We start from the raw sequence: 13,295 nt of genomic DNA, 5'->3' as shown, positions 1-13,295 counted from the left end.
ATGCAATGAAGATTTTGCATTTGGTGTTACTTTCCATTATATTACCATTTTCACACTAAATAATTTTTTTTACATTTTTTTTTTTGTTAACGTCATCAAATGTGCCTTAAAATTCTGTATATAACACGATATTCACCCATTTTAACTGATAACATTCTGATTTACGGATATTTGGCAAACCCGCTGCATTAGAGTAGTACAGGGCTACCCGCAAAACAAGGGTGAAAGACAGAATTATCTCATTACTGCTGTACTGCAGTTTATGGTTGGAACGCTCTATAGTAATGACGGTATTGCTTAATTTACCGCAGATTTTTCACTTCATTTGTGTAAAAGGAATGATTATGTTCCATTTGGGACAAATATTACAGTGGCATTTTGTAGATAGCTATGCGCTACATAACCTGAACAACAAACTGTTAAGTGCTCTGTTAGTGCAGAGGAAGCACACGATATCAAACGGAATAGCATGTCACCAGTGTACGTTTACTAAACGGCAACTAGAAGCTGCTAAGGGCAGCAACTACAGTACTCAACAAAAGAAATGGTCCTTCAACCTACCTCAGATATGTATTGCAGATCACCTCTTACTTTAGCGGGTAAGAATCATACACACTTTATATGCCAGTCTTTGAATATCTGGTTGAAATTAATTTTTCATTGATATGTACGTTAGTAAGATCTCGAAAAAAGAAAATTCTATGGGCGCCACGCCACTCTCACCCCCCCCCCCCCCCCCCCTCTCTCTGTGCCTAAACGGCTACATTACGAATTGCCTTTCTTGAAAGTTGGCATCTCTGCACTGTATTATGGGAAGAATTGCATCCAAGAATAGATCAAGCATTTCAGAAGTAATACCACAGTCTCCTTTACATTTTTCTTACTGTTATGCAATGCCAATTTCACCTGATTCATGGAAACTGTGTTAATTGCAAATTCCTTGCAAGTACTTTTTTTCCTATTTGTTTTACGTCGCAGCGACTCAGATAGGTCTTATAGCGATGATGGGATAGGAAAGGCCTAGAAATGGGGAAGGAAGATGACGTGGCTATAATTAAGGTACAGCCCCAGCATTTGCCTGGTGTGATAATGGGAAACCACGGAAAACCATCTTCAGGGCTGCCGACAGTGGGGTTCGAACCCACCAATCACCCTGATGACAGCTCACAGCTGCTCGCTCCTAACCGCACGGCTAACTTGCCCGCTAAATGGCACTTACTATATCTGTATGGGGGTAGTAATGAAACTTGTGTTCAGACTGTCCAGAGGTAATTCAGCATCAGTATAATTACTATTTTTGCTAGTTATCCCTAGGTTTCGTAAGTTTTGCCACAATTTTGAGGAATTTTTGGTGTTCAGTAGATTGCGTGCATGGCATATCCTAGCTTTCCTGATTGTTTTATTACTTAGAACTCTGTATCGTTCGAAATACTTACCAGTTTTATGTTTTTTTAAGTACCTGAAAGCACAGTCATGTTGAGCTATTAGGTCCCTGATTTCTGTAGTTAACCAATCACTTTTGTTGTAATTACTCGTACCACTCGCAGTGGAGCATGCCTGTTATAAATTCCCATTATGAAGCAATTTAGTAACTACTTTGTCATCATTTGAATTCATAACTATGTTTCTACAGAACACTTAAAGCTTCACATTTAAGAGTTTCAACATTCTCCAGGCCCCTAAAGGTAATTAGTTTTGGCTAATACTTAGGACAATATAGAAGATATGGTATGTATATTAGGTCATGTTTTGATATACCTGGTACTGTCAGTTGAGGACAGTTGGTAATCATGAAGTCCAACAAGAACTTTGAAGGGTATAATATATAGATTTGATGACTGAAGCATGTCACAGTTATTCATTCTCCCTGTTATTTGAAAGATGATTGCAGTTGAATTCTCCCATTATGATCACATGTTCATACTCGCTCAAGTGATCACGAAGAAAGTTTTCTAAAAGACATTCACTGGCAAAAAAAAAAAAAAAATCCATAATTGAGACAAAATTTAATTTAGTCCATTTCAGACATGGTAAAAATTCAAATAGAGTTGAACATAGTTATAACAACATGGGTTTCAGTTTTAACTCATCAGTAACGCTATGTTTTCTGTGGTACGGACATATTCCATGTGTGAACATATTTTCATCCTTTCTTGATACGAGAAACGTACATGTGTCTACTTCACCTATGTTGCACGTTATAAACTTCATATTACAGCCCATATTGTCAAAGTATCAACTTGTGAAAATTTGAATTTTATAATTCCACCTTTACAATGCTGTAATTGTCTTTATTAAAAAGACTACATTAAATTATACTCGTGAAACCTGTTTCGTCCTCTTAGGGGACACCTTCAGTCACAAATACAAAACAAAATAAGGCAAGGACACATTGAAGAAGAAAAAAAAAAAAAAAGCAGCTTTGCCTGCTCCTATTCAGAGTTCTGTTTTCTAGAAATATAGGCACACATTCAGTCACTCTTTTGTTTAGTTCAATAGCACTGATTTGCGAGTACTCTCCCATGATCTACCCTATCAAATGCCTTTGATAGGTCAGTCACGATACAGTCAATTTGACCTCCTGAATCCTACAAGTTGAGCTTTGGTGGAGTAACCTTTCCTAAACCCAAACTGCCTTCTATCAAACCAGTTATTAATTTTGCAAACATGTCTAATATAATCAGAACACTTTCCCAAAGCTTACATGCAAACTGACTGTCCTGTAATTTTCAGCTTTATGTCTATCACCCTTTTTCTTTATACACGGGGGCTACTATATCAACTCTCCATTCATTTGGTAAAGTTCCCTCATGCAATCAATAATAAAATACAACTCTCCATTCATTTGGTAAAGTTCCCTCATGCAATCAATAATAAAATAAGTACTTCAGATATGGTACTATATCCCAACCCATTGTCTTTAGTATATCCCCAAGAATCTTGTAAATTCCATCTGCTTTTCTAGTTTTTTCAACTTTTGTATCTTACTGTAAATGTCATTGTTATAATAGGTAAATTTTAACCCATTAACGCCTGAATTATTTTTTATAAATTTTTATTTGTTTTTTTACATTATTATGACTCTAAGTAACACAAACACACTGAAAAAGAAATTTTTAATGTTATTCATCACTCAGTTTTGAAAATATTTGCCGTTAACATATGGCAACGCTAGGCGCTTCTACTACCTACTTATACTGGGTATCACTTTGATTAAAAATGTACACTCTAAATCATCAGCAGGCTACTATTCTACATTATTATTATTATTATTATTATTATTATTATTATTATTATTATTATTATTATTATTATTATTATTATTATTATTATTAAATGTAATATTACTAAAATGCAATAACAATTAGAACTTTACATTTGATATATTACACACATCACTTCTTTCTGTGTTTGTAAAACCACGTGGTCTAGCCAGTATGAAAAGGAACAAAACAGTCGATGCACAATCCCACTCCACACTTCAAGCACAGAGAGGTCCATGAAACTGCTGGTCTTCCAGCTCCTTTTGGTACATTCTGGTATCTCTGGAGATAGATTGTAGCTATTTCTCTTTTGAAATCCAGCTGAGCAATTTTTTGTTTTCTCCCTTTATTGTATAAAATCCAGCTGTTTTGAACAGCCACATCTAGCATCCACGTGAACAAAGGCCAGTACCATTTTTTGCCTCGTATCCCAATGCGATTGCAGGCAACATTCTGATCCATCTGGTCAGTGCCTCCCATAAAGGTGTTGTATTTGGCAACCAGCCTTGGCCTTGGAATCATTACAGTTCGCTTCTGCTGCTGTGAGTATCTCTTTACTTGACCGACTTGTTGTGCACCACATGAAGAGGAGATCATTGTTACCATGGAGTTATCCATCCACCGGACATAAAGCAGTCGATCATTCTTCTCTAATGCTGTCTCATAAGTCCCACGATCTTTTTTGGAAAATATTTGCTTGTTTTCCAGAGGACATCCTTTAGGAATTCGATTTTCTCAAACAGTACCAATGGCAGATTAGCCACAATACTTGAGAAATGAGAAAAGTCGTGCACTAGAAAATAAGTTGTCCATGAAAAAGGTGTAGCTTAGTTCTCTTTTCTCATCTGGAACTTCCTCAAGCAGAACAATTAGGGGACTTGCAGCCCTACCAAATAAGTTGTCATAGTCAGCATTAGATTTTGGTCCTTTACCCTGGTACAACTCAAAATTCACTAAATGTCCGTCCTTGGTGTTCAGGCTCCAGATCTTGTATCCAAATCTAATGGGCTTACCACGAATGAATTGTTTGCACCCATGGCGGCCAAAATATTTCACCATACATTCATCAAATGATAGATGTTCCTCGGGTATGAAATTATCAATACATCTCTTCTTTAACTTTTCCGTTATAGGCCTTATTTTCCATGCCTTATCATTAGGGTCAATTCTAGAGTTGTCTGCAAAGTGCAAAAACCTACAGATTTGAAGAAATCGGTCTCTTCTCATTGACCGAGAAACTGCCAGGTTCTTCAAGTCATCATTCGAATCCCAGAAGTGCCTTTTAGAAGGCATGTTGTTGTAGCCACTGACATATAGAATGGCAATGAAGCAGCGTATTTCTTCTGCTGTTATCTTTGGGTCCTGATAATTCAAAAATAATGCATAGCGTCTGGTTTCCTCCACTAAATGTTCTATGAATTCTTCATCTATAAACAATTCAAAAATTTCCATTACTGACAAGTGTTCATATCTTGAATAATCTGGAAGGGGGAATGCAGTAGGTTTTTCAATGCCAAAATCTGCTCCTTTCTCCCATCGCGTGTCGGATGTTTCCCTCTCAGCGACCCACTTGATAACATTTTCAGATATTGGGGTAGATATAATTTCAGGTGAAGCTGCCGCTAGTGTGGGTGGCTGTACCGATGGGCTGTACTCGTTTTCGTCCACACCTATTCTTTCTTCGTTGGGTAACTTTATTTCAGCGTTAGCCAGTAATTGACGAGACGTCAGATTGTCAGCTAACCCACCTTCATCCTCATTTCCAGAATCCTCATCTGTGTCTGTATTTGGTATTGGTGGTTCAATAAACACATCACCGTCAATATCATCATTGTAAATGATGTCCAGTGCTTCAGCAAGTGAAAACCCGCTCCTAAAACAATAAAGCAAAATATACGTTTTACTGAGTATAAACGCCTAGCGTTACCATATGGTAAACTTGAAATTCGGAAGCCATAACTTCCACATGGTTTGAGTAAAATCATTTGTTATGGTCATAGAATGTATATTACACTATACAAATAAGTATAACACCAAAAAATAATCCATGTTATAATTATAAGCTTATAAAAATGCACTTATTCAAAGCGGATGTCCATTTTTGCTGCACATTCAGCGATAGCAATTTTTGAACTGTCTGTATCTTATTATTGTAACAAACACGTCAATGAGCACTACATTGTCGTAAGCGCGGTTCCCTTACAGAGCGATAAGCAGTGGTACCAATCCTCCAGCACAACTGTTGAAAGTACAGTAACAGCTTTAATAATGTGTTACATGTGTTACCATATGGTAACGCTAGGCGTTAATGGGTTAATACTTTTTTATTATTAGTCACCTCTATCTGGACATTATCCTTCTAACCAACAATCTTTACATTGTGCTGACTGAATACTTCTGCCTTTTGAAGATCCTTGCATACATACTCCCCTTGTTCATTAATGGATTCTTGGAATGTCCTTCTTGGAATGTCCTTGGAACCTGTTTCTTCCTTAATGTGCCTGTACATACTCTTCCGTTTTTCACTAAAATTTGTATGATCGCCTGTTATGCTTGCCATCGTTTTATCCTTAGCTCACTTTTTTGCTAGTTTCAATTTCCTAGTAATTTTGCACGGTGGTACCAAAATGGAAGAAAAAAGGAAATGGGTACTAACATGGTAGGTGTTGTGTGGGATTTGATTACAACACCACGGAAGTAGTTCAGGAAGTGGGAATTATCAGTGGGATACTGTGTAGGGGATACTGACTGGGAATGAGATTTGTAGATCCTAATGGGTGTGTGGGAAATGAGAATTTTTTAGAATAAAAACAGACTTGTCTTTACCACGTCCTGTTTTTTTATAGTCTCATTAACTAACTTGTAGCAGGCTGAGTACCATTACAAAATTTGGGGCATTCAGAGTCCAAAGTGTCATAATCCTAGCTCTTAGTTTTGGGCAGGACTTACGTGCTCCTTGAACTTGTTTGGACAGTCTGAGGGAAATAAAATGAACATAGTGAAATGTTTTCCAACCATATCTAGGCATTCGAAAATTGCAGAAAATTCATGAAGCAAACATTCATTCACTATTGATACTATCCTTGTTTTGACACCTACCCTTATGTACACACTTGTTCTTTTATTTATACATGTGTATTCTGTGTGTTTTCAGGAAGTTGGTAGTATTATTGGCAAGAAGGGTGAGATTGTGAAGAGATTCAGGGAAGAGGTGAGTATCTAATTACATTGTCCTATTAGATAATGTAATCTTTTAGTGTTAGCAAAATCTAGTTTTCAATCAAATATAATTTTTGAACGGCTAGAATAGGCATGTAACAGAGTAGAATGTTCCCTTTATGAGAATGTGTTCTGTTGTCTTACTGTAATGTTTTTCCTTCTGTAACACTTTAATAGCATGGAATTGTTTCACTCAAAGTCTTCGTTTTTATGTATTACTGCTTTGTGGATATATCTGGATTTTAACGCCATGCCATGTTTTGGTGGAGGGTTCTGTCCTGCAGTTAAAAGGTTGAAACTCACTATGATTCACACATCTGTTTGAACATGCTGTGTACTAAACATTTTTAAGGTTATCAAGCCAGCAAGGTTTTTTTCTGTTGGTTTTTTAGTATGGTCAAAAGGTGGCAGAGGCTACGAACTCTGTTTCATATTGCAAAGAGCAATTACTTTCTAAAGTATGAGAAGTAAAATGAATCTCATCACCATCACTTGAGTGTAGTTGTAGCATCCTGGAGTGGTGGGGATGAAGTTATTCATGGTGTGCTTTGGAGTATGTTGAGAGTGACAATGAGAGTGAACATTCCTCAAGTGATAGTGACAAATGTAAATCTGATGTGATGCCCAAGGTTCCCATGTGGACAAGTAATACAATATTCACACATTCAGCAACATCATCAGGTATGAATGCTCGTTGTGTTTGGATTTGGGAACTTCTGGGTAGGTGATCTGCTGCTGTCTATTTGCAAAGGTTGCAGCAAACTGTAGCCTCCACTTAAGTCCAAGTCTCATACTTATCTGTTACGGTGTTGGGGATGCTGAATAGTGAAATTCAGAATGCGTGAAGTGCATCTGAGAGTCATGAAAGATATTAGTCATAGGGTCAGTGGTGCTGCAGTAGCACAATCTTACCCGGGGCACTAATTTTTCCGCTATTTTTTTTTTTTTTAAATAACCTCATTACCTCTGGTGGTGCTCTTAGAGGATCAAACCAGGCTCTGAGCTGATGAACAGACTGATAAACAGGGGTGTTACATGTACTGTATATAAGTTAACAAATTACACTCTGTTATACAAAAGTTAGCAGATAACCCATCCGAACTTAAAGTGCTCAATGAATTTCTAAGCTGGAAAAGCAGTAGAAGGAATATTGAAGAAATAATGTACTGGAGCAAATGTGAGATGTGAGCAACCAGTAGAGGGCATCATGAAGTGTGCAGCTATCAGCCTCGCGACACTGACTGCTAAGTTCGAATAGGCAATTGATTTCACAAAGGAGAATATATGATGGGATTTGAGCAAGGTTAAGTGAATACTTAAAGGAAATAAGAACAAGATATTAGGAGTATGCAGATATCTTAAACAATACAAGTGAATTGTAAAAGTACAGTCAAGGATAGAGAATGGAGTAAGGAATACATGCTCCTCAAAACTGGATGCAAAGATGGGGATGATGTGGGCAGAGTCTTGGATATGTTGGAAAAAAGAGAGAAACAAAGGATGTGGAAGTGACCGTTACGGGAGATTTCGGTGCAATGGTTGAATGCAGCAGACAAGGAATGGAGGAAGTATTTCAACCTTTTAGGATACGGAAGGAAGAATGAAGAGGGGGGTGAAGCTGTGGATTTTTGTGTGAAAATTTAAGTATGGCCTATATATGGTTCAAGAAGAATAGAAAGATTACAATGTATGCACTCTGAAACAAAAGAATAAACAAAATACTGGATTGTTTCTTGGTGGGTAGAACAAATCATGGGCTAATGAAATGAGCTGACGGATAGCTTTTAGTGCCGGGAGTGTCCGAAGGACATGTTTGGCTCGCCAGGTGCAGGTCTTTTGATTTGACACCCGTGGGCGACCTGCGCGTCGTGATGAGGATGAAATGATGAAGACGCATACATCCAGCCTGCATGCCAGAGAAATTAACCAATGATGGTTAAAATATTGGAATTAATAATTTTTCTTCTGTACTTAGTGTCGTTAAAAATTTATCATGATGGAGAAAAATAGTACATAGTGCATACCTGCAAACTTTCCCGATTTAGGCGGGAGACTCCCGATTTTCGACAGTTTCTCCCGGCTCCCGATTATTCTGTTATTTCTGCCGATTTTAGCTTATTTTTTTTGGCGAAATTCAAACATTCAAATTGCTCCATTTCACCTTTGTACGGCAGTGGCCGGAAATCCTTCACTCTTTGGCCACTTTCAAATGAAATATCGACGTGCATTAATACGAGAAACGCGCATGAATGTGCGATGCTTATTGAAACCTGTATATCACGACGCGTTCGATCGTCAATCTTTCGTTCTTGCGTGCTATGTTCATGTTCATTTGCATCAGTCTAGTTGACTAGAGACTAATCACTAGATTTGAAGTCCTTTTTTTTTTAGTAATTTGGTGGCAGAATTTCAAAGATAGCGACTAGTGACTTTTCTAGAGATTTTAGGAGCCATTTGGAGGCAAATCTGGCAAATTTTAATTTATAGGGAGCGTGCACGGCCGCTCTTAGCGCCTCTAGCGGAAGGAATCGGTAACGGTTTGGTGATCTTATCTTGAGCGGTCAATCCAGGCTGTGTAACTGTAGGTGTGAAATTGTGGTGGTGGTGGTGGTGGTGGTGGTGGTAGTAGTAATGTATCAAAATGCCCAAATCAAATTAAAACTGTTGTGCAGTGAACTGCCACAACACACAAAGAAACACACATAGAGAAGTAATTACATTTCACAAATTTCCTTGTCGTCCATGGGAATCGGACAGACGCAGGAAGTGGATTTCTGCTGTACGAAGAATAAAGTAAGTACAGTACCTTATTTCATTTGTGACGTAAATCACACATTTCGTATCACACATTTCAAACATACCAGGTATGCCAAGTCAAGAAAACGTTCATTTACGTACAGTTTGAAATGGTACATTTCATTTCAAGTATGCATTGCAGCAGGTTCGTATGTTTACATTTATGTCCTTCCATATGCACGTGTATTGACCACGCTGAAGATTTATTATAACAATAATAGTTTTCCTGCATTTCAGTGCAGGTGGAACTACACGGGAACCCACCAAATGCTCCGTCATTTGCAGTGAACATTTTGTTGGATGAAAGCCAAGTAATATTGAAAATCATCCATCATATATACTATCTATACCATCTATAAGAAGAAACCGAAAAGAGAATGTGACGTACCCCGGTTTGAAAGAGCGAGTAAACGAATGAAATGCTCAAATATACATACGTCTTCTAATCAGGAAACTTGTGCATTTATTCTGAAAAATGAGTGTGAAAACCTACATAAGTCGGTGCAAACAGCATTTCAGATTGAAGCAACGACTTTCGAATTCACTTGTGTTTTTAGCGGGAATGATGTAGGCACACGGTGCAACTCAAGCACAGTACCTCCAAGTATTTCGGAGAAGGTGGATAAAATTTGTGGTCCCAACACCCCCCTGAACATATGCAGAGGCTTTCATGGATACCAGAGCATAAAAAGTGAGGCATAGTTGAAGGATTTAATAAGTTTTTCATTTAAAACATTCATTCCTTTCTTTTCTTTGTTTCTAAAGTGTCTTTAAATATAAGTAATAATAATGTTGTTTACTCTTTTTAATGAAAATGAAATTGGGTATAACCTTTGCTGCCTCGGCGGTCATATTTGGTGTACATCGGACTACTGCTGCGCGAATATCTTTTACTGCTCTCGGAGTAGTCAAGAAATGCACTTCTAATTTTATTTTCTGGCCTAGCAAACTATCTGCGCAAAATCTTTTGCTTCGGTTTTTAAAACATTTTATCCTGACGCACGAGTTATAACATTGCACAGAAATTAAATCAGAAACACCAGCAAGAATAGATGAGAGATGTTACATATATTCATCGTACAATTTGTTATACATTTAAATTATACTTTTAACCATTCATCACCTTCACTTGGAAACTGAGTTTTAAATGCTATATCAAGTATTTTTCTGTTAGCGTAATATGAGAAGTATCAAAATTGTCACTTAAAACAAACTCTCCTGAAGTGAACAATGTGGAATCTTCTTGAAGTTGAAGCAACTCGTTCATGATTTTATTAAAATTTGTTCTTATTCCAATACTGACTCTATTGTTCCACAACTCTTCACACAAACTTTCAGCTACCGATTGAGGCTCTGTTTTGAGCTCCGCTCTAATCATTTCAGTCCAAGGCGAATTATCTATATCTGTGGTTACGTGAATGATATTGATCCATGAAATATCGCTGTAATATTTGTCACAAACGAAATGTAATCATTGATTTACTCAAAGTCTCGAATCCCAGGTTTATTAAGAAATACCGCCGTTACTAGCAAGAAATATGTATACGTATTTACTGGCTGTAAATAGGAGTCCATGATGTTGCATTCCGCTGCTTGTGCAGTCTTTTGTTTCTTTCTTGAGGTCCAGTGCTGCCCCGATGAATGGGAGTGCTATGTCTGCGATTTTTGTTATCTTCGGCCATATGTCTTGCATTCCGCTGCTCGCGCCGTCGTTTTTTTTTTTCCTTTCTTGAGGTCTCCTTCTAGCGAATGGAAGTGCGGGAATTTTTTTGAAAAATAGCATGATTCCTTGACCAATACATATATATATTTTAAAAGGAAAATAGCATGATCCCTGGACCAATAAATCGTTTAATGAATCAATTAATGCACATGAAGTGACAGCCCATCAAATTACATCGAATGAGAAAATCAATAAAACGACACCAAAGAACTTCAGTGAGCAAAGACATCGCAGACGGCAGTGTTGGACAAACAAAGTACTTACGGAAGCGCTGCGACATAGCAGAAATAGTTGTTGTAAGGCAGTAAAGTATGTATTTTCTAAAATAAAATATTTCATATTATTTCTTAATCAACCTGGGATTTGAGACTTTATTTCAGTAAAAGCAATTACTATCTTCCATTTGTGACAAATATTACAGTGATATTTCGTGGATCAACATCATTCACGTAACCTATATCTGTTTTTCCTAGTTCGTCGATGGTAATAACAGCACCCTTGTCAGTTTTCACCCTCTTCTTGGGAAACAGATCTTCAGCCTTCTTCCCTTTCGCATATTTTACGGACCCTAGAAGATATAAAATCTACACTGTATTCATCATATTGTGAGCATTTAAATTTATTACATAATTAACAGTGGTAATATTACATACCAGCTGTTTTCAAATTTGGTTTCCCCCATTCTTGCGGCAAATTTGTCTTGCTAAATCCTGAATCAGAATTGCAGTATTGTATAATGGCACATACGTGTTTACAATGCCCTCCGGCACTAGCCACACAGTCACAGTTCGATGCAACACAGTTTCGTTGATTGTCAAGCTGTAATAGAAATTCAAAGTATTACAGACTTCACTGAATCACATAAAATTAACATGTAAAATATAATACTGTATGTTTAACAATAATGAGCTAACGTAATTGCCTCAATTGTAACCTTGTACGGGTTTTTGCTAACACTCTTCTGTCTTATAACGAAGCCGGTAAGTGTACAACTGGAAACGGTTCGTCTTTCTTCAACTTGTAACACATGGCTAGTTTCTGCGCTTTATTCACTGTTGACTTGCGACTATTTTGGAAGTGTATGTACTCAAACCCATATTGTATTACAACTTCCATAGCACTACTGCATATCTTGACGACAAGATGCGACTATATTTTTGCCGTAACTATGACGCAAGTCTTCACTTCAGCAGAACAGTCTTCACTTCAGCAGAACGCACTCTCACCGTATTCATTCTCGGAACTCCGCCAGAGTGCTCCGTTACTATTACCGTGCACGCTCCCCATTGCTTGACTAGCTGTTATTCCTCAGTACACTCCTACTTTTGTTTTGGACTTATTTATTTTCATCTTGTACTCCTTACCCAAGACTTTGTCCATACCATTCAGCAGCTTCTTGAGGTCTTCTGCAGTCTCAGATAAAATATCATCAGCAAATCTCAAGGGTTTGATTTCCTCCCCTTGGATTGTGATTCCCTTTCCAAATTCCTCTTCGATTTCCTTTACTGCCTGTTCTATGTAAACATTGAAGAGGAGGGGGGACAAACTGCAGCCTTGCCTCACTCCTTTCTGGATTGCTACTTCTTTTTCAAAGCCCTCGATTCTTATCACTGCAGACTGATTTTTATACAGATTGTAGATAATTCTTCTTTCTCGGTATCTGATCCCAATCGCCTTCAGAATCGTAAATAGCTTGGTCAAATCAACATTATCAAATGTCATTTCTAGATCTATGAACGCCGTGTACGTGGGCTTGTCCTTTTTGATTCGATCCTCTAAGATCAGACGTAAAGTCAGGATTGCTTCACGTGTTCCTACATTTCTTCTGAAAGCTAAATTGATCTCCTAACTCAGCTTCAACTTGTTTTTCATTCCTCTGTAAATAATACGTGTTAAAATTTTGCAGGCAAGAGCTACTAAACTAATGGTGCGGTAGTTTTCACACTTGTCAGCATCGGCTTTCTTAGGAATAGGTATAACATTCTGCCGAAAATCGGATGGGACTTCTCCTGTCTCATACATCTTACTCAGTAAATGGAATAACCTTGCCATGCTGGTTTCTCCTAAGGCAGTCTGTAATTCAGAGGGAATGTCATCAATTTTAGGTGGCTTGTTCCTATTTAGGTCTCTCACAGCTCTGTCAAACCCTGACCTCAAAATTGGGTCTTCATATTTCATCAGCATCAACAGCCTCTTCTTGTTCAGGAACCAAATTATCTACATCTTTACCTTGATACAACTGTTGGACATGTTCCTACCTTGTCTCCTTTCCCTAGAAGTGGCTTTCCATCTGA

At 37.7% G+C, this 13,295-nt stretch overlaps 1 protein-coding gene across 5 annotated transcripts in view; it reads left to right on the top strand.

Moving 5' to 3' along the window:
- mub (poly(rC)-binding protein mub) overlaps window positions 1-13,295 on the top strand; it is a 339,328-nt gene that overhangs the window by 190,564 nt on the left and 135,469 nt on the right. For all 5 annotated transcript variants that reach the window (XM_067137631.2, XM_067137630.2, XM_067137627.2 and 2 more), the window contains one exon: window positions 6,418-6,474. In XM_067137631.2, the coding sequence (XP_066993732.1) occupies window positions 6,418-6,474 (57 nt within the window). The remainder of the gene's footprint in view (window positions 1-6,417; window positions 6,475-13,295) is intronic.

Source organism: Anabrus simplex, chromosome 1, assembly GCF_040414725.1.
Source record: "Anabrus simplex isolate iqAnaSimp1 chromosome 1, ASM4041472v1, whole genome shotgun sequence".
Taxonomy (NCBI): domain Eukaryota; kingdom Metazoa; phylum Arthropoda; class Insecta; order Orthoptera; family Tettigoniidae; genus Anabrus; species Anabrus simplex.
This window is presented reverse-complemented; position numbering and strand designations above follow the sequence as displayed.